Below are 22056 nucleotides of genomic sequence, written 5' to 3' on the forward strand. Positions count from 1 at the left end.
AAGCATGTGGTTGACCTTAGAGTAGTATGTTCCACGTGCAGCATCATCAGCATTTATCTTGGTGATAACATGGATTCTATGACAGGTGTTAATAGTATAGTTTTTATGTTTTAAAAGTGGGTAGTTTGCTAAGGAAAATATGAAGAGGGCTGATTTGACTTTTAGTGGTTGTCATTTTATAAAGTGATATGTGAGGCTGGGCAGGGTAGCTCACGCCTGTAATCTCAGCACTTTGGGAGGCAAAGGCAGGAGGCACACTTTAGCCCAGGAGTTCGAGTCTATCCTGGGCAACATGGCAAAACCCCATCTCTACTAAAAATACAAAAGTTAGCCAGGCATGGTGGCACATGTCTGTAGTCCTAGCTACTTGGGAGGCTGAGGTGGGAGGATCGCTTGAACTTGGGAGGTTGGGGCTTCAGTGAACCGTGATCACACCACTGTACTTTAGCCTGGGCAACACAGTGAGACCCTGTCTCAAAAAAAATAAGTGAGATATGAGAAGAAATTTTTCTATTCTTGAAATGCTTGTAGGGATAGTCTTTATGCCTAGTCAAGCCTAAAACACTTTTTAAAAAAGAGATATTTGTTACATATAATTAAGGCAGCTATTATAATAATACTATTCTAAGTTATTAACTTTTGAAAACTTTTTTAATTTTGCAGTTTTTATGACATGTTAGCAAATTTTTATGGTGGAACTTTTCTTTACTGACAGGTGCATTCCTTGTAAAGGTTCTCGGTTTCCCCCAACCCTTCCACGCCCTGCCGTTGCTATATTATCCTTTAAGCTTCCTTATTGTCAGATTGCAACAGAGAAAGGACAAATGGAGGTATGTGGAAGTCTTACCTTGACACTTTGAATTTGATAATACAGCACCTGTGATACATACACTTTAAAATTGTCGTGATGGCCACTATATTCATTACTGTATAATTACATGAATAGGGGTAGCAGGGAGGGAGGAGGACTGCTTAGGATCACCAGGCCACCTGATTGCCATCACTGCTTCCAGGGACTTTGTCTACAAAGTAAACGGGTGTGACTATCAGAGACCCACTGGGGAAAGACTTACTCTCAGGATAGGGCATGTCCCTGAGAAGAAGTGCCTCCATCATTTTGTGCCGTAGGCACCTGGCTTACCTGACCCTAGTCCTAGCCCTGTGTCATCAAAAGTCATTTGAAATCTGCAATTAGTTACTCTAAATAAGAAACAAATTAGCTTTTAAAAAGTTTGTTTACCAAGTTCTCTGAGCATTCATTATGATAGCTAGGAAACTGTTTTAAATGCTATATTCCTCCCCAACTGCCTTTTTTAAGGATAGGGGAAAAAGTTAAGCTGTAGTATCACACTAGAATTTGAATTGTAAAATAAACTTATAGAAAGGAGGGCTTCAGAACATATTTTATTCAAAAACTGGTGTCTTGAGAGAAATATTTAACACTTGTCTCATACTAAGGTGATAGTTGTCATTAAGCAATTTTGTTCACTTTTGTAGGAGCAGTTTTGGCGTTCAGTTATATTTCACAACCACCTTGATTATTTAGCTAAAAATGGTTATGAATACGAAGAGAGCACTAAAAAGCAAGCAACAAAAGAGCAACAGGAACTTTTAATGAAAATGCTTGCGGTGAGTAAAATAAATATACTGAAGATGTTAAAGTTAAATGCTTTTCTATAGGTTGAATTTCTTAAAGGTCTGTGCATTAGGACTAAGTCCCACAACCTAAGATTCTTAAGTTTGTTGTTGTTGTTGTTGCGACGGAGTCTCGTTCTGTCACCCAGGCTGGAGTGCAGTGGTGTGATCTCAGCTCACTGCAACCTCTGCCTCCTGGATTCACACAATTCTCTTGCCTCGGCCTCCCGAGTAGCTAGGATTACAGGCGCCCACCACCACGCCCAGCTATTTTTTTGTGTGTGTTTTTAGTAGAAACGGGGTTTCACTATGTTGGCCAGACTAGTCTCGAATTCCTGACCTCATGATCCGCCCGCCTCAGCCTCCCAAAGTGCTGGGATTGCAGGCATGAGCCACCGTGCCTGGCCATTCTTAAGTTTTATCTGATGGCATTTTCCCCTATAAAGTTCTATTTTCTGGTTGGTCTTGCAGTTAAATTTTTTTTTTTTTTTTAGACAGAGTTTCACTCTTGTTTCTCAAGCTGGAGTGCATTCGTGCAGTCTTGGCTCGCTGCAACTTCCACCTCCCGGGTTCAAGTGATTCTCCTGCCTCAACCTCCTGAGTAGCTGGGACTACAGGCGTGTGCCACCACACCTGGCTAATTTTTGTATTTTTAGTAGAAACAGCGTTTCACCATGTTGGTCAGGCTGGTCTTGAACTCCTGACCTCAGGTAATTCACCTGCCTCGGCCTCCGAAAGTGCTGGGATCACAGGCATGAGCCACTGTGCCCAGCCTAGAATGAATACAACATTACCTTGTAGCTAAGATCATGTGCAGGAATAAACATCTCTGGGGCTACTGCCCTTTTGCTTTTGCCCATCAGTCTGTGTTTTAACAGGCCCTCAAAGTAACTGAGAACTACTGCTCTAGTTTCTGTTACTGTTTTACAAAGTTTGAGTGTATACTTTTTTTTAATATCCAGGGCTGGGCAATCTTAAGAACTTCGATCAGGCTTTTAGATATGCCTGCCTTTTGTCATCCTCTTTGAATTAGGCAGCTGTGTGTGATGAAAATTTATTTGTGACCAGTGGCCAGGTTTGATGTCTAGAATATTTAAGTACATTTATCTCTGGAGCAGGGTGTCTTAAAGTTCCTGTGCTTGTGTCCCCACTCGTGGTTGGTTTATGGAGAGGAGTATAGTATTATTTCTTCTCTATTTGTTTTACACCAGACTTTACGCCCCTGAGAGCAGAGACCTGCTCACTGCTGTATGCCAGGCAATGATGTGGTGGCTTAACACATAGTAGACCTTAATATTTGTTGACAGAGTGAATGGTCCAGACTTTTAATTTTAAAGTTGAAGAAACAAGGTTCTTAGAGCAAAGTGGTATATGAGACCACAGAGCAAATTGCCACTCTTGTCTCTAAAAAGTAGTACTCACTACTGTCACCTTTATGCAACATGGCCTTAAGTTTGGTATTAAGAAAACTCATTTTGGTAGTAAGAAAACTTTATTGTAGAATAAGCTTTATTCCTTTGATAAAGTGTTACTTGTGGTCCAGGAACTAGCAGCCTTTTTACTTTGTACAACACATGTAAGGAAATATGTTTCATGTATTTGCTATTTAGCCTTAGAGGAGCTTTTCCTTGTGGCAGTGTTTCTCATATCAAAAATACCAGGGGACTCATATCAAAGATACCAGGGCAGGAGGATATCTTGAGCCCAGGATTTCGAGGGGATTGGTGAGTTCTTTAGCATTCCTGGCCCCCGGGCAAATGCCTTTAGTTCAGCATAGTCACTGTGGAAACCAAACTATTCCTTTTTCTTTTCTTTTTTTTTTGAGATGGAGTCTCGCTCTGTTGCCCAGGCTGGAGTGCAGTGGTGCGATCTCGGTTCACTGTAAGCTCTGCCTCCCGGGTTCACGCCATTCTCCTGCCTTAGCCTCCTGTGTAGCTGGGACCACAGGCGCCTGCCACCACGCCCGGCTAATCTTTTGTATTTTTACTAGAGACGGGTTTCACCATGTTAGCCAGGATGGTCTCGATCTCCTGACCTTGTGATTCACCCGCCTCGGCCTCCCAGAGTGCTGGGATTATAGGCATGAGCCACCACGCCCAGCCTCCTTTTTATTTCTAAATGCCCCCTGAGGCAGTGGAGGCAGTGTACCATCCCGATTAAGAAGTACTGATTATAGATAAATGATACTAAAAATCTTGAAAAGGACATCCAGGTGAATATCTAAAGCTTCTGTGCTGATGGATCAGACATGGAATATATAAGTAAGAAAACAGTTCTAATATGCTATGAATTAGGAGACCCTTAGTAATCTTCAAAGTACCAATTTTTCTCAGTTTGTTGGTTTTCTTTTTTGTATTTTTTAGAGACAGAGTCTCACTGTCACCCAGGCTAGAGTACAGTGGCAAGATTGTGACTCACTGCAGCCTCAAACTCCTGGGCTCAAGTGAACCTCCTGTCTCAGGCTCCTGAGTAGCTGAGACTACAAGTGCATGCCACCACGCCCAGCAAATTTATTTTTTGTAGTTACAGGGTCTCACCGTGTTGCCCAGGCTAGTCTCAAACTCCTGGCCTCTAGCGATCCCTCTGCTTTGGCCTTCCAAAGTGCTGGGATTACAGGTGTGAGCCACCATGCCTGGTCCCCTTGGCTTTTTTTGTTTTTTGTTTTTTTTTGAGACAGAGTCTTGCTTTGTCGCCCAGGCTGGAGTGTAGTGGTGTAATCTCGGCTCACTGCAACCTCCACCTCCCGGGTTCAAGCGATTCTTCTGCCTCAGCCTCCTGAATAGCTGGGATTACAGGCGCACGCCAGCACGCCTGGCTAATTTTTGTGTTTTTAGTAGAGACGGGGTTTTGTCATGTTGGCCAGGCTGATCTCGAACTCCTGACCTCATGATCCACCCACCTGGGCCTCCCAAGGCACTGGTATTACAGGTGTGAGCCACCATGCCCAGCCTCCCCCTTGAATTTTTTAAATGAATTTCTTAATTTTCTTGCAATTAGTAGCTTAAAGTGCTATGTAATATTTCATCAAATCTAAGCCACTATTTATGGCATAATGCACCATTACTTTATTCATTTAAGCCATGGAGACACAAAAATGCTGCCAAACTGACCCACCATTAATTGTAATTAATTGTAATTCCAATTTCAAAGATGTTAAAGCTTGTAAAAATGTGCATCTTAGAATCAGGGAGTTACAGTAGCTAGAAAACTATTTTCTCAGTTTTACTAATAGTGTCAGTATCTTTAAAAAGTTTTACTTGATGTGATTTGATCTTTTTTTCCCCCCCCCCTTTTTGGATTAGCTTTCTTGTAAACTGGAGCGGGAATTCCGTTGTGTGGAACTTGCTGATCTAATGACTCAAAATGCTGTGAATTTAGCCATTAAATATGCTTCTCGCTCTCGGAAATTAATACTAGCTCAAAAACTTAGTGAACTGGCTGTAGAGAAGGCAGCTGAATTGACAGCAACCCAGGTGGAAGAGGGAGAAGAAGAAGAAGATTTCAGAAAAAAGCTGAATGCTGGGTAAGAAATAATTCAGTTGTTTGAATTTTCCTTTACTGTCTTGATTGTTAAGTTGGTCTTTACATAGCTCTTTATTGAATAATCTTATTTTCTCTTAGTTACAGCAATACTGCTACAGAGTGGAGCCAACCAAGGTTCAGAAATCAAGTTGAAGAAGATGCCGAGGACAGTGGAGAAGCTGATGATGAAGAAAAACCAGAAATACATAAGCCTGGTGAGATACATTTGCAAGCCCATAAATGATGAGAACTATCATGGATGTGGCTTTTCCCATTTTACTTAACTGAGGGAAATTGAATACTCATACTTTTTTTCAGACCTCTTTGCTGTCAGGTTGTTTTATATTGAGGATGACTTTATTTTCCCTATTTACATTATATTGCTTTATTTTAATCTGTAGGACAGAACTCATTTTCCAAAAGTACAAATTCCTCCGATATTTCAGCTAAGTCAGGTGAGAAATATTTATAAATTTGTAATATCAAGGAAATTTTGAAAGTTGTCTGTAAAGTGGCACATCTACGCAAATACACCTTACCCCTTAAGGCCATTTTTGTGTGTGTGTGTTTATATTTTTGTTTTTTAATCTCAGATGTTGTTTGTGAAGCTATGGTCATTTAACAAATGTTTATAAACTGCCTATTGTGTGTCAGGCATTTTACTTAATGGTGGATACAGAAGTCAAACAGACATGCATGGTTGATCTCTGTTTTAATGCTATTTTAGCCCAGCTGGGAAGACAGATCTGGATATCACTGAGGAAACATGCAGGATACTGGAGAAATAGTTAAAAGGAATTGAAGGCCAGGTGCAGTGGCTCACGCCTGTAATCCCAGCACTTTGGGAGGCCAAGGCGGGCGGATAACGAGGCCAGGAGTTCTAGACTAGCCTGGCCAACATGGTGAAACCCCATCTCTACTAAAAATACAAAAATTAGCTGGGTGTGGTGGTGTGTGCCTGTAATCCCAGCTACTCGGGAGGCTGAAGCAGGAGAATCACTTGAACTCAGGAGGCAGAGGCTGCAGTGAGCTGAGATCGTGCCATTGCACTCCAGCCTAGGCAATGGAGTAAGACTCTATCTCAAAAAAAAAAAAAAAGAAAGAAAAGAAAAGAAAAAAAAAAGGAGTTGAAAATAGTTGCGTTCAGGGAGTGGGCCTGCGGGATAGAGAAGGTTGGAGTAGGGCCCTGCTGGCCTTTTGTCAGTGGGGAGCATAAACCTTATAATACCATTTGACTTTTTAAACTGTGGACATATGTTACTTTCATTTAAAAAATTAACTTAAAAAACATATAGAATATGAAAAGAGCGTATAACACATAGCTGTCATCTAGTCGGTGGAGAATGGGTAGGGACTCCAAGGCAGACCTCATGGAGTATTTACAGCAGAGACCTGAAGGATGAATAATAGTCAGCGAGGCAAAGATGTATGGGAACAGGAGCCGAAGAGAAGCATTGGACTTAAGGAACAGTATGTGTGAAGTGAAGACTGCAAAAGGATGGTGTGAAAAGCTCAGAGAGCAAAGAGAAAGTGGTGCTGAAGGGTTTTAGAGTGATGGGCAGGAGCCAAGTCATGCAGATCTGTATAGGCCATATTGAGGATTTTGGTCTTTTTTTTTTTTTTAATAGAGATATGGGGTGTCACTCTGTTGTCCAGGCTGGTCTCAAACTCAAGCAATTTGCTCACCTCCACATCCCAAAGTGTTGGACCTACAGGTGTGAGCCACCACACCCAGTCAGGATTTTGCTCTTTATTCTAAGGTCACTGAGAGACTGTTGTAGGTTTTAAGCAGAGATATAGCATGGCACACTGTGCTGAAGAAGAATAGATATACCCAGGCATGATGGCTCACGTCTGTAAACTCAGCATTTTGGGAGGCCAAGGTTGAATGATCACTTGAGGCCAGACGTTTGAGACCAGCCTAGGGAACAACGAAACCCTATCTCTACAAAAAGTAAAAAATAAAAATATTAGCCAGGCATGGTAGTGCACGCCGGTAGTCCCAGGTATTTGGGAGGCTGGTGCAGGAGGATATCTTGAGCCTAGGAGTTTGAGAGTGCAGTAGGCTATGGTTGCACCACTGCACTCCAGCCTGGGTGACAGAGCAAGACCCTGTATCAAAAAATAAGTAAATAGGCCAGGCATGGGGGCTCACGCCTGTAATCTCAGCACTTTGGGAGGCCAAGGCAGGTGGAGCACTTGAGGTCAGGAGTTCAAGACCAGCCTGGCCAAAATGGTGAAACCATATCTCTCTTAAAAATAAAAAAAAAATTAAAAAAAAAAAATCATGCCTGTAATCCCAGCTACTTGGGAGGCTGAGGCAGAATTGCTTGAATCCACGAGGTGGGGGTTGCAGTAAGCGGAGATAATGCCACTGCACTCCACCCTGGGTGGCAGAGTGAGACTTCATCTAAAAAAATAAGAAGAAGAGTAAGTAAATAAAAATTAAAAAATAAATAGACTACAGTGGCAGTCCAAATGAGACTGAATAAGGGCCTGAGCTAAGGTGATGATGGTGATGTTAGAAAGAATGGGCAGAATTGGAGAGCTATTTCTGAAGATGATGAAGAGCATGTAGGAGTTCAGGGCATAAAGAATGACTCAGTTTCTTGTAATAGAAGAAAAACTTAAGCACATTTAAATCTTACAGGATTAATTTGAGCGTTCCGTGATTCATGAATCAGGGAGGCACCAAACCGCAAGGGGCTAGCACTCTGTCAGGAGAGAAAAAAGGGGAAACTTCTATAAAGTATTTTCAGAAACAAGATAAATAAAACAATTTTTATTGGCTAGATGGAAAGTTTTTTTTGTTGTTGTTGTTTTGTGGGGATGGGGGGATACAGGGTATCTTGCTTTGTCACTCAGACTGGAGTAGAGTTGGAATGCACTGATGCAGTCCTAACTCACTACAGCCTTGAAATTGTGTGCTCAAGTGATCCTCCTGCCTCACCCTACTGAGTAGCTATGACTACAGTTGTGCATCACCATGCTTGGTTAATTTTTGGTGTGTACTTTTTGTAGAGAGAGGGGCTCGCTTTGTTGCTGAGGCTGGTCTGGAACTCCTGGGCTTAAGCAACTCTCCTGCCTTAGCCTCCCAAAGTTCTGGGATTATAGGCACAAGTGGCCATGCTCAGCTGGAAAGTTAGTTAGTTCCTCCCTCCCTCCCTCCCTCTCTCCTTTCCTTCCTTCCTTCCTTCCTTCCTCCCTCCCTCCCTCCCTCTCTCCTTTCCTCCTTCACTCCCTCCCTCCCTCCCTCTCTCCCTCTCTCCTTTCCTCCCTCCCTCCATCTGTCCCTTCTTCCCTCCTTCCCTCCTCTTTTTTTTCCCCCAGGGTCTGACTCGTCACCCAGGTTAGAGTGCAGTAGCATGATTATGACTCACTGTAGCCTCAACCTCCCAGACCCAAGCGATCTTTCCACTTCAGCCTCCCAAGTAGCTGGGACCATAGGCGTGTGTCACCATGTCTGTCTAGTTTTGTTTTGGTTTGGGTTTTTTGTTTCGTTATGTTTTTTGTTTTTGTAGAGACAGGGTCTCTCCCTATGTTACCCAGGCTGGTCTTAAACTGGGCTCAAGCAGTCCTCCCTCCTCAGCCTCACAAAGTGCTGGGATTACAGGCATGAGCCACCATGCCAGGAAAGCTCTTAATTAGAGATTAGTTTGTTAACACTGGCTTGAGTACTTGAGTGAATGATGGTGCCATTTCCTAAGTCAGGAAACACTAGGGAAAAGCAGATTTAGAGAGGAAGATGATGAATTACTGTAAGGTAAGTAGAATGTCATGAAGACAGATATTTGAATCAGGAGCTCAGGAAAGTATTCTGGTCAAGAGATACAAAGTGAAAATCACTGGCATAAGTATAGCAATTTAAACCATGGGCATGGGGAAGCAAGCATTGGGGGAGAATGTAAAGCAAGAAGAAAAATGAGCTTAGGACTAGGGAATCTCCAACATTTGAGCATCGGGTAGAGGAAGAGGAGGAACCAACTATTGGAAGACAATGAGTCCACAGGTCCAGAGAGGAAGGAACTAAGTCAGGGAATGCAGTATCTCAGAAGTCAAGAGAGGACAAAGTATCAAGAAGAAAGGAACAGTCAGCTATGTGGGATGCCATTGATAGAGCCAATAAGGTGACTGACAGGTATCCACCAGATTTGACCATGTAGAGATCATTGAGGACCTTAGCAAGAGGAGATTCTGTAGGGTAGTAGGGCTGGAAGTGCTATATTGTATGGAGGAATGTATGGGTGGTGAGGAAATGATAATAGTGTCAACAGCTCTTGGAAAAATTTGGCTGGATGACCGGGCACAGTGGCTCATGCTTGTAATCCCAGCACTGTGGGAGGCCAAGGCAGACGGATCACCTGAGGTCAGGAGTTCAAGACCAGCCTGGCCAACATGGTGAAACCCTGTCTTTACTAAAAATACAAAAATTAGCCAGGTGTGGTAGCAGGCGCCTATAATCTCAGCTACTCGGGATGCTGAGACAGTAGAATTGCCTGAACCTGAGAGGTGGACGTTGCAGTGAGCCAAGATCGCTTGGGCAACAAGAGTGAGACTCTGTCTCAAAAAAAAAAAAAAAAAAAAAAAAATGGCTGGATGGAGGAGACGAGAGAAAATGATGACTGGAAGGAATGTAGGGTAGAGAAGGTTTGGTTTTTGTTTCTTTTTAAGTTGGGAAACTTTAGGGGCCAATAAATAGGGAAAAGTCAAAGATGTAGGCTGTCAAGAAACTTGATAGGTCAGGTTTTCTGACAAAGCAGGAGGGCATGGGATACAGAACACATGTAAAGGGATTACTAACCTTAGCTCAGACTAGCCACTGCCTCTTCCGCAGTAACAGGAGAAAAAGATCTGTACATACTGAATATGTTTCAGTATGTACATATTGGGATAGTTCACATTTAATAGCTTTTATTTTGGCTTAGAAACAGGAAAAAGGATGTCTGTTAATAGTTTTTAAAAGTTGCAAAATACATTTGTTTTCATTTAATGGGGATTACAATATTCTGTGTAGTATTATAGATGTCAGAAGTCATCTATTTTCTACCATTATTAAGCAAGGGTTTCTTTTTTGTGAAAGGTGCAGTTACCTTTAGCAGCCAAGGACGAGTAAATCCCTTTAAGGTAAAGTCTTCCAAGTGATGTTTTATATTATTTAAATACATTTCTATACAAAGAAGTATTTCCAAGTGATGAGATGACTCTCCCCAGACTTGGAGGCATGAAAGACTGATCTGTGTGGAAACAGAAGAAAGCAGCACTTGGGCTGAGAGTTGTCTTTTCCACCTACCTTCTAAGTACCTATGGTTTTGAAAGATACCTCTGTCTTTCTTGGGGATGTGATATTTGGGAATATATGTATCCTTCTTAATTTGGATTGTACCAAATGTATTTAGTTCTAAAGATGAGATGGCAATACAAACTTAACAGAAATTTTAAGAAAAAATAAGTCTCTTGGGATATTTTTCTTCTTTAAACATAAAGTGCTAACACTAGTTTGCTCTTTAGGTATCAGCCAGTTCCAAAGAACCAGCCATGTCAATGAATTCAGCACGTTCAACTAATATTTTAGACAATATGGGCAAATCATCCAAGAAATCCACTGCACTTAATCGAACTACAAATAATGAAAAGTCTCCCATTATAAAGCCTCTGATTCCAAAGCCGAAGCCTAAGCAGGTACTGTTTCAGCTACCCTCCTCTGCAGTAAGCAGCATGGGATCTGTTTGTCTTCAATTTTGTTCACTGTTTCAGATATAGGATAGGAGGTTATGACTGTTTACAATTGTCTTGTAAGGGAAGTGGGTTCAATTCTGTTTTTGCACCTGGGCACAGTGGCACACACCTGTAGTCCCAGCTACTCAGGAGGCTGAGGTGGGAGGATCACTTGAGCCCAGGAGTTTGAGTCCAGTCTGGGAAACTATAAGAGATACCCCATCTGAAAAAAACAAACCCCAAAACTTGTGTTTTTGCTTCAGAATCACTCCCTCTTCTGCCTCATGAGTTGTTACACACTTTGTAGCAGATTCTGACTTCCATGACCACTATCCTGCTCTCCCTGTCTTTTTTGAGACAGAGGCTCACTCTGTTACCCAGGCTGGCTGTAGTGCAGTGTCAGGATCTCAGCTCGCTCCTGGGTTCAAGCAATTCTCATGCCTCAGCCTCCTGAGTAGCTGGGATTACAGGGGCCTGCCACCACGCCCAGCTAATTTTGGTATTTTTAGTAGAGATGGGGTTTCAGCATGATGGCCAGACTGGTCTCGAACTCCTGGCCTCAAGTGATCCACCTACCTCAGCCTCCCAAAGTGCTGGGATTACAGGCATGAGCCACCACACCCAGCCTGTCCTGCCCCGCTCCTTGCTTTTATAGAATCACTTTTTAAAAATGTATATACTCAGACCCCAGAAGCTCAGACATTTATCTGTATTTTTATTAAAATCACCCAGATAGTTCTGATGTATATTCTTATTTACTATTATTCATAATAAATATTTACTATTATTTACTATTATTTAATAGTGACTGATACTGTACATGGCCCTAATTTTTCCTTGTTCTGAATCCTGATTTTTCCACTCTCATAAGTATTTGATCCCGGATTTGTCATCAGTAAAATAGATCTATTGTTTATCTTTTCTATTTCATATAATTGTATTCACTTAGAAAATATGGAATTTAGGCCAGGCGTAGTGGCTCACGCCTGTAATCCCAGCACTTTGAGAGGCCGAGGCGGATGGATCACACGAGGTCAGGAGTTGAAGACCAGCCTGGCCAAGATGGTGAAACTCTTGTCTATACTACAAATACAAAAAATTAGCCGGGCGGGTGGCAGGCGCCTGTAATTCCAGCTACTCGGGAGGCTGAGGCAGGAGAACCACTTGAACTCAGGGCGGAGGTTGCAGTGAGCCGAGTTCGCGCCACTGCACTCCAGCCTGGGCAACAGAGTGAGACTCCGTCTCAAAAAAAAAAAAAAAAAGAAAAAAAGAAAACATGGAATCTGAAGTATACTTTTTTGGTTTTGCATGTGTTTGCCTATTTATTTACAACTAAGACAAGATTTCATGTAAGAATTCTCAGTAATTATAGATGTTTCTTCACATTTTTCAGAACTTGCTTATAAAACATATAAAATTATACTAGATGTTATTGCAGTGTTCACATTTGTTTTTATAGGCATCTGCAGCATCCTATTTCCAGAAAAGAAATTCTCAAACTAATAAAACTGAGGAAGTGAAAGAAGAAAATCCTAAAAATGTATTATCTGAAACCCCAGCTATATGTCCTCAAAACACTGAAAACCAAAGGTCAGTACATAGAGAAATTTAGCATGCAGTGACCAAGTATAAAAAGTATACAGTAGCAGCAATACAAAATTATGCAGTGCTGTTATTCCTTAATACAAATAATACATTGGCATTGGTAGTGGGCATTCTGGACACTTGTGGCTTTAAGGAAGCCACAGATATTAATGTCTATTTACAATATTTATTAAAATATGCTTTAGTAAATTGTATATTTTTAAATTGTAGATATATTTTATTGGGATATATTTTATAATTTTTTTTGTTTGTTTTTAAATAGTTTAATGGGAAGAAACAACAAGATACAAAAAGAAGTGTATTAATAAGTAGTTTCATCCAACTAGTTTCTGTCTCCAAAAACAACCACTGCAACAAGTTTCTTGTAGAACTTTCCAAAATTATTCTGTTTATGTGCAAATACCTATTTGTCTATTTTTTGTTTCACACATTATTCTGTACCTTACTTTTTTCACTTAACAATAGCTTTTGCAGCTTATTTTCTATTACTACATAAAGAACTTCTTTATAGTGGCTGGGCACTCAGGAGGCTGAGGCAGGAGAATTGCTTGAACCCAGGAGATGGAGGCTGCAGTGAGCCAAGATTGCGCCACTGCACTCCAGTCTACGCGACAGAGTGAGACTCCTTCTCAGAAAAAACAAGAAGAAAAGAATAGTCACAATTTCATTTTTGCCATAATATATCTTATTTTTCTCATGCTGAGCAGTCCAGGGAGAAAAATAATAATAAAATAAAGTATATCTTATTTTCCTAATAACTTTATGTGAACCAGTTTAATTTGAGGGAGTGGCTGTGGTTTTCACATTTCCTGTTTTGTTCTGAATTTAATTTAGGTCTTAAACAATGAAAATTTTATTTAAGAAAATTGATAGGCCGAGCGTAGTGGCTCATGCTTTTTTTTCAGCCTAACTTTTTTTTTCGCTCTTGTTGCCCAGACTGCAGTGCAGTGGCACCATCTCGGCTCACCACAACCTCTGCCTCCGGGTTCAAGTGATTCTCTTGCCTCAGCCTCCTGAGTAGCTGGGATTACAGGCATGTGCCTCTACGCCCTTCTAATTTTGTATTTTTAGTAGAGACGTGGTTTCTCCATGTTGGTCAGGCTGGTCTTGAACTCCTGACCTCAGGGGATCCACCCGCCTTGGCCTTCCAAAGCACAGGAATTACAGTTGTGAGTCACCATGCCCCACCCGCCTAATGCTTTTTTTGAGACAGTCTTGCTCTGTCACCAGGGCTGGAGTGCACTGGTGCAATCTCAGCTCACTGCAACCGCCATCTTCTGGGTTCAAGCGATTATCATGCCTCAGCCTCCTGAGTAGCTGGGATTACAGGTGTGTGCCACCATGCCTGCTAATTTTGTTATTTTTTGGCAGAGATGGAGTTTTGCCACATTGACCAGGCTGGTCTCAAACTCTTGGCCTCAAGTGATCTGCCCACCTCAGCTTCCCAAAGTGCTGGGATTACAGGTGTGAGCCACCATACCTGGCCAAGCCTAACACTTTGGAAGGCCAATGTGGTCAGATAGCTTCAGCCCAGGAGATTGAAACCAGCCTGGGCAATGTAGGGAGACCCCGTCTCTACCAAAAGTTTTAAAATCAGCCAGGTGTGGTGGCACGTGCCTGTAGTCCCAGCTACTTGGGAGTCTGAGGTGGGAGGATTGCTTGAGCCCAGGAATTTGAGGTGGCAGTGAGCTGATTATACCACTGCACTCCAGCCTGGGCGACAAAGCAAGACCCTGTCTCTTGAAACAACAACAAAGAAGATTGATAATTTAATTTTTCATACTATCGGTTATACATAAAACTTACTTTTTGAAATTTTAAGGAATTACGACTATTAAAACTAATATTTTTCACAGATGTTGATATACTAAATCAGAAATGTCCAATTTTAGCCAGGTGGCTGTGCACTCTTTTAGTCCCAGCTACTTAGAAGGTTGAGGCAGAAGGGTTGCTTAAGCCCAGAAGTTTGCAGCCAGCCTGGGCAACATAGTGAGACTCACATCTCTTTAAAAAACAAAAAAAGAAAGAAATGTTCAAGTTTGGTTTTGTTTTTAAAAATAGCTGTTTAGAAGCAGAAGATTGCAGGCTGTTAGGTAGATTTGTGACGTTGCTCCAAGTTTCATTAAAATGGGTCTTCATTAATTTTTGGAAATTCAAGAACCTTTGTTATACCTTGATTTTTACTTGTTTTGATCTGTTATTTTTCTGGAAATCGGTTTACGTTAAGATTACTTAAAATTTGCTTATTTTCAGAAATTAGAGCAAGTGGTTATGGTCATACTAGTAATTTTTTAATAAAATTTTTTTAACCTTAAAAAGTTTAGGCCACGTGCGATGGCTCAAGCCTGTAATCCTAGCACTTTGGGAGGCCGAGATGGGCGGATCACGAGGTCAGGAGATGGAGACCATCCTGGCTAACACGGTGAAACCCCATCTCTACTAAAAATACAAAAAATTAGCTGGGAGTGGTGGCGGGAGCCTGTAGTCCCAACTACTCAGGAGGCTGAGGCAGGAGAATGGCGTGAACCCGGAAGGTGGAGCTTGCAGTAAGCCGAGATCACGCCACTGCACTCCAGCCTGGGCAAGAGAGCGGGACTCTGTCTCAAATAAATAAATAAATAAAATTAAAAAAACGTTTAGACTTGTTATTTAGGATTCGTTTAGGTTCATCCTAGTGAGGGGCGTATAACTGGTGAGTTAAACATAAGAGACTCTGGGCCGGGCACAGCGGCTCACACCTGTAATCCTAGCACTTTGGGAGGCTGAGGCGGGCGGATCACAAGGTCAGGAGTTCGAGACCTGCCTGGCCAATATGGTGAAACCCTGTTTCTACTAAAAATACAAAAATTAGCTAGGTGTGGTGGTGCGTGCCTGTAGTCCCAGCTGTTCGGGAGGCTGAGGCAGGAGAATCACATGAACCCAGAAGGTGGAGGTTGCAGTGAGCTGAAATGGAGCCACTGCACTCCAGCCTGGGGGAAAGAGCGAGACTCTGTCTATGTAAAAAAACAAAACCATAGACTCTGGAGTCAAATTGCCTGGTAGTTGAATCCCAGGTCTGAGTTTTACTGTTTGTGTAACCTGGGATAAGTTATTTCACCTCTCTCAGCCTCCCTTTCCTCACTTATGGAATGGAGATAATAATTGTATCTATCTCATAGTGTTATTGTCATTTAAATAAGGTATTATGCATAAAGCTTTTAGAATAGTGCCTAGTAGATAGTAAGTGATCAGTAAATGTTAAATATTTGCATTAAACCTTCACTTGTGTAACTTAAAGACAATTTATGTCATGAGTGGAATCTAATGAAATGTACAAATGTGCTGTGTCCATGCTTCACCTAATGCTGATGCAGGTCAGCTCTGAGAGCAAGGGTGAGGCGATGGGAAAGGGACTTGAGAAAAGTAGTGAGGAATTCAAATAGCTGGTTTGGGGAAATAGAAAAAGAGCGTACCAAGGACATGTGGAAGAATTTTACCAGGCCACAAGGGCTAAGTGAGGTTAGAGACCTTGAGCCTGTCTACATTCATTAAAAAGTTGAAAGTACAGAGTTCATGGTTGCTACACTTGGAAAATACAAATGTGAGTGATCCTTTTGAATTTACCTTACAAAGCATTTTCCAGTTCATTGATCCTGCAGTCTCTAGGCAGTTTAAAGTAATATGAGGCCAGTCACAGTGGCTTATGCCTGTGATCCCAGCACTTTGGGAAGCCAAGGTGGGCAGATCGCTTGAGGTCAGGAGTTTGAGACCAGCCTGACCAACATGGTGAAACCCCATACAAAAAATTTGCCGGATGTGGTGGCGCATGCCTGTAATCCCAGCTACTTGGGAGGCTGAGGCAGGAGAATCGCTTGAACTCAGGAGGCAGAGGTTGCAGTGAGCTGAGATCGCACCATTGCGCTCCAGCCTGGGTGACAGAGTGAGACTCCGTCTCAAAAAAAAAAAGTAATATGAATATTAACAAGTGTAACTGTGTCTTCCTTATTTTACATAATAGATGTCAAAGATTTAACTCTGTATTAAGTATAAAATATTTTCACATAATTGTGATTTTAGGCCAAAGACTGGGTTCCAGATGTGGCTAGAAGAAAATAGAAGTAACATTTTGTCTGACAATCCTGACTTTTCAGATGAAGCAGACATAATAAAAGAAGGAATGATTCGGTTTAGAGTATTGTCAACTGAAGAAAGAAAGGTAAGGATAATTGTGCCAAGGTTGAGATCTTAGTGAATTCCCAGATTTAAAAAATTATTATAGAAATGCCTTTTGGCCGGGTGTGGTGTCTTACGCCTGTAATCCTAGCACATTGGGAGGCCAAGGCGGGAGGATCACTTCAGCTCAGCAGTTTGTGACCAGCCTGGGCAACATAATGAGACCTCATCTCTAACAATAATAATAATAATAATAATCTCTAATAATAATAACAACGATGATAATAACAATCATGATAACTTTAAAAAAAAAAAAGGAAAAACCTTTTTCTGTTTTTGGAAATTGAATACATCCACCAAACTTATTTTGAAAGAGTTTGTCATATATGTCGTAATATGGATAGGTAGTAATTATTATGTAATGGTGATGGGTTTTTTGTTTTGTTTTTGTTTGAGGCAGGTCTTGTTTTTTCATCCAGGCAGGAGTGTCTTGGTGTGATCACGGCTCACTACTACCTCGACCTCCTGGGCTCAAGCAATTGTCCTCTTTTTTTTTTTTTTCTGTAGAGATAAGCTCTCACTGTGTTGCCCAGCCTGGATGATTAATTTTTTGACAGTTTACCGTTTTAATTTCTTTAAGTTCCTGTATGTTTTAAGTTAGGAGGCTACCCCAAGAAAAGATACATTTGTTAAAAATCAAAAGTGTCAAGCTGAGTTCATTGGCTCAAGCCTATAATCCTAGCACTTTGGGAGGCCAAGGCAGGAGGATCTGTTGAGCCCAGGAGTTTGAGACCAGCCTAGACAACATAGTGATACCCCATCTCTACAACAAATTTAAAAATTAGCCTGGCATGGTGGCACACACCTGTAGTCCCAGTTACTCAGGAGGCTGAGGTGGGAAGATCACTTACTTGAGCCCAGGAGGTCAAGGCTGCAGTGAGCCGTGATTGTGCCACTGCACTCCAGCATGGGTGACAGAGTGAGACCATGTCTCAAGGGGGAAAAAAATTAATAAGTAAAAATGAATTCACATTTTTTGAATACTACTTTAGGGTTCTTGCAAGCAGAATTTTTAGAAATTCTATCTACTTACACATTGGATACTCCATGAGACTATTCCTTTTGGGAAAAAGACTGGTGTTCTGTTCCAGCCTTTGACATGGAAATTAGGACAGGTGTCTGGCTTGCTTCTCATGAACTTCTGCCATGTGAAGGAAGGAAGGAGCAATTTCTGTGTTAGATGTGGAAGGAATGTGTGTGGTGTACCAGTTAAATCCTCAGGTTTCACTTCCCCAGGAATGGCAGGGCACAGCACAGGCACCTAGTAACATAGATACTTGCTTTGGTAAATTGGGTTTTATGAAAATGGTGTTGTGTAATGAAGAAGCCAGAAACTGGTCTAAACACCTTTAGCATCATTTAGAACCTCATTTACAATTTTATGTTTCTCATTTGTTGTTCGATAAAATGGCATCTAAATAAATAAGACCTTACACCGCAAAAAAGGAAGAGACTTGGCAAAGGCTGTGATTGTGTTTTTGAATACTTAAAAATGTAATCAATGTTCTTAAGGTAAACCATAAACATTTACTTAAATCCAGTTTGTTAATGTGAGAAATTCTACAGCTTGAAGAGCCCTTGAAATGGCCAGGGAAATAAAGTAGGAGCGGGGAACTCTTATAGATTAAAAGAGATTTAAGAGACAGATGAAATGAGTGGACTTTATCTGGCTCTTGCTAAGTGAATAAAAACCAAACCCCAAAGAATATATACTCCTTTATATAACATTCCTGAAATGATAACGTGATCAGGATGGAGAATAGAGTAGTGGTTGCCCGGGGTTGGAGTCGGAGTTGGGGCTTGGGGAAGCGGTTCTGTATTTTGACTGTGGTGGTAAACAAATAAACCTACAATAAAATTAAATACATACATACACCCAAATGATAGAAGTAAAATGGGATTGTTTCAATGTCAGTTCCCTATAGTTGTGATTGTTGGGCTATAGTTTTGCAAAATGTTACCACTGGGGAAAACTGGGTCAAGGCTACACAGGATCTTTCTGTATTATTTCATACAGCTGCATGTGAAACTGCAATTATCTTAGAATAAAAAGTTTCCTTTTTAAATAGTACTGTAATTATAGTATTTTGCAACTATATGATTAATATAAGCAAAGCTTAGATTGAGATATAAAAGTAATACAAATGTTTAATGTGCTCTGCATTTAAGTAATAAAAGATTTGTTAACAATGAGAACACTTAATTCAAGTGCTAATTATTCTGCTTTATATATAAAAATATTACCTGGAAAAGTAAATAAATCATTTACTTCTTATTTGTTATTTCCTAAAAATATTTTCTTTTCACCCCTGCTATTTTACAAAGGCATGGGCTAACAAAGCCAAAGGAGAAAAGGCAAGTGATGGAGCTGAAGCAAAGAAGCGAAACCGTGTGGTTGATGAAAGCGATGAAACAGAAAACCAGGAAGAAAAAACAAAAGAGAATCTGAATTTGCCTAAAAAGCAGAAACCTTTAGATTTTTCTACAAATCAGAAACTATCAGCTTTTGCATTTAAGCAGGAGTAAAGGAAGAAAGTGACCCTAGGAAAGTAATGGATTTTTTTTACTCATCTTGGTTTGAATATAGACTTGAGTCTTTGGAAAACTCATTATATATTTTTTAAAGAGTTTGAAGCAACTGTTTGTCTTTATAAGATAATGTAGTAATTATATCGGTGTAGGTAACAGGGCATATGTAAAAACTATCATATTTGCAGATTACTCTGCCTCCAAATGCAGGGCCTTTCAGAGATGCATTGTGATTGTAATTACTGAGTTGAAGCCACAACCAATTTGAATTTGTTTCTTACCTTGAAAAATCATTAAAGCCAAGGTATTAAAACCTCTGTGCATTGATACCTTCTAGGGGTTTGGTTCATTTGTTTTTTGTCGTGTACAAGGAAGGACAATAGTCTTCTTCCCAAGTGTGTTAGCATAGACTATATGTTTCTACTAGACCTAGGGGACCACGTCTTTTAATAATATTGGCCCTAAACATGTAAATAATCTTGTAGGTGAGACTTTTTTTCCCGGAAATTTCTTCCTGTGTGGCTTTCAGTTGTCTGTTTGTATAGCCTGGATTTTTTTGAGATAAATGTAACTTTCTCATTTGTATATTTGTCTTGATATGGTCTTAATGTTTTCTTTCCATGAAATGTATATATTTCTAGAAAATATATCTTATATTTACTACCATAATTTCTGCCACCACCCTCATCTTGCTCTGCATTATACATAGTAGAGAAGAACTGAAGACACTGCTGTGACAATATTGCAGTCCAAGGCATCATGTGCTCCTGGTGGGATACTCTGGTTATCAACATCAACAGTACTTTCCTGAGCAAGTCTTTGAAGGCTTGATAAGAGACCAAAGTTACGGAAAGTATTTAACTCTTCTTTTATATCAAACAAACAAGGTTTCATCATTTCATACATTTTTGGTTATTCTAAGCAGAGACTAATACAAATACAGCCACATAAAGGCAGTGTACTGAGGGTGGGAGGGAAAGAATCACATAAAATCAGCTGACTCAAAATTGAGGGTAGTAATAGGTTGAAAGGGAAAAAGTATGTTGAAAATTTAGACATAAAGGAGCCAAGAATATTCCTTATCCCATGATGATTAAGGTTAGGAAGACACACATTTTTGATTTTTTAATTAGTAGCTGATATCAGAGACATGATAGCACAGTGGTTGTGAGCACAGATTCCAAAGCCAGACTACCTAGGTTCAAAGACTCACTTCTCTACCTACTACTAATAGTTGGGTCATGTTGGGCTGGTGACCCAATTTCTAGCCTTTGTTCCCTCCTTGTTACCAGAATTAAATGAAATGAAAGCACTTAGTTTCTGACATATAGTAATCTTTTATATAAAAGTTACTATTCTGATAATGAGGATGCTGTTATTTCATCTTGCTTTGTTATTAGGTCTGAATACTATACAAACTAATTTTGATTTCAAGATCTTAAGTAAAGGTTTGTTTATAGTACATTGGAAAGCATGTTTGTAGACATTTATTTTGTTTTTGGTTTCTCAACTTGCTTTGTATATAGTTTATAATACCAGGTTGGTACAAAAGTAAATGCAGTTTTGCCATTTCAGTGGCAAAAACCGCGATTACTTTTGTGCCAGCCTAATGCTTAAGGTTATAATCTGTGTGTATTTCAGATTCATAGCAACCTGATAATACCAAGAATTTGCAAAAGGGTTTTTAATTTCCTACTTTTATTTGGCTGAAGGAAGGTTTTTGTGTTGACTCGGTTTAACTTACAAATCGAACTTTGAAACCAAGAAACATCCTTGTTTCTCTGCTATATAATAGTAAACCTGTTCTTTTCCAGTGTTTTTTTTTTTTTTTTTTTTCAGAGAATTGGGACTGAATAGTATGAAAGTGAAAATGGAAATAAATTAATATATTAATCATCGTATCAATAATACTGCCTACTTGAGCTTATTGTATACTATAGAAAATTGACATAATCTTAATTTTATTCTCCAAAAGCAAAAACTCCTTGGAGGAGGTTACTTTACAGATTTATTTCGGAGAGCAAGTGAATAGGCACTGGGGTTATGTGCAACTCTGGGGACTGTGCTATGATCTGTAGCCTCCCATGTCTGTTTAGCAGCCTGGAGTGAGTCACTGTCACTAACATGGAACAGATGCCAGGTAGTCCCTTTGGACAAAAGGATGAGGCCCATTCATATAGAAAGCATCTTAATCAGTGACTGTTGGTCTTATGGGCCCTCTTTGTTTCCCATCTGTTTTATTATTAGAATATATAATTTTCCCCCAGGTTTTCATCTTGAATCTCTCAAACCTACAGAAAATTTGAAATTTGACAGTAAACACCCGTATATCCTTCCTCTAGTTCGTCTTATTGTTGACATTTTTACCATGTATGTTTTATAGACAGGATTTTTTCTGAACCATTTGAAATATGCATATACTTCATCCCTCAGTACTCAGCACGTACCCTAAGAACAAAGATTTTCTTCTGCATAATTACAATACCATAATTACTCCAAAGAAATTTAACAGATGATGTTATTACATAGCCTGTATTTTATAATAAAATTTCCCTCAAAGTGCTGTTAGCCATTTTTACCCCCAGTTTAGGATCCATTCAAGAATCATGCATTGTTTTTAATTATTAGAGGTACGGGGTTTTTTTGGTTTTTGTTTTTTTCAGACAGAGCCTCTCTCTGTCACCCAGGCTGAAGTGCAGTGACACAATCACAACTCATTGTAGCCTTGACCTCCCTGGGCTCAGGTGATCCTCCTGCTTCAGCCCCAAGTAGCTGGGAGTGTAGGTGCATGCCACCACACCTGGCTAGTTTTTGTATTTTTTTAAATAGATGGGGTTT

General features: G+C 40.4%; 2 protein-coding genes across 7 annotated transcripts in view; one reads left to right on the top strand and one right to left on the bottom strand.

Moving 5' to 3' along the window:
• WDHD1 (WD repeat and HMG-box DNA binding protein 1) overlaps positions 1 to 21694 on the top strand; it is an 86603-nt gene extending 64909 nt beyond the window's left edge. For 5 of the 6 annotated variants that reach the window (XM_050798232.1, XM_050798236.1, XM_050798237.1 and 2 more), the window contains 10 exons: positions 716 to 830; positions 1498 to 1629; positions 4938 to 5158; positions 5257 to 5372; positions 5559 to 5612; positions 10238 to 10281; positions 10666 to 10836; positions 12332 to 12462; positions 16534 to 16672; positions 19015 to 21694. In XM_050798232.1, coding sequence (XP_050654189.1) covers positions 716 to 830; positions 1498 to 1629; positions 4938 to 5158; positions 5257 to 5372; positions 5559 to 5612; positions 10238 to 10281; positions 10666 to 10836; positions 12332 to 12462; positions 16534 to 16672; positions 19015 to 19215 — 1324 coding nt within the window. In that variant the 3' untranslated portion in view covers positions 19216 to 21694. The remainder of the gene's footprint in view (positions 1 to 715; positions 831 to 1497; positions 1630 to 4937; positions 5159 to 5256; positions 5373 to 5558; positions 5613 to 10237; positions 10282 to 10665; positions 10837 to 12331; positions 12463 to 16533; positions 16673 to 19014) is intronic. The other variant, XM_050798233.1, reaches the window with a different exon arrangement.
• Positions 1 to 21800, bottom strand: part of MAPK1IP1L (mitogen-activated protein kinase 1 interacting protein 1 like) — a 126170-nt gene extending 104370 nt beyond the window's left edge. The window contains exon 1 of the mRNA XM_050798272.1: positions 21797 to 21800. The gene's annotated coding sequence lies outside the window, so the exon portion shown is untranslated. The remainder of the gene's footprint in view (positions 1 to 21796) is intronic.
• Between the last annotated feature and the right edge of the window lie 256 nt (positions 21801 to 22056).

Source organism: Macaca thibetana, chromosome 7 (assembly GCF_024542745.1).
Source record: "Macaca thibetana thibetana isolate TM-01 chromosome 7, ASM2454274v1, whole genome shotgun sequence".
In the NCBI taxonomy this organism is placed as follows: Eukaryota; Metazoa; Chordata; class Mammalia; order Primates; family Cercopithecidae; genus Macaca; species Macaca thibetana.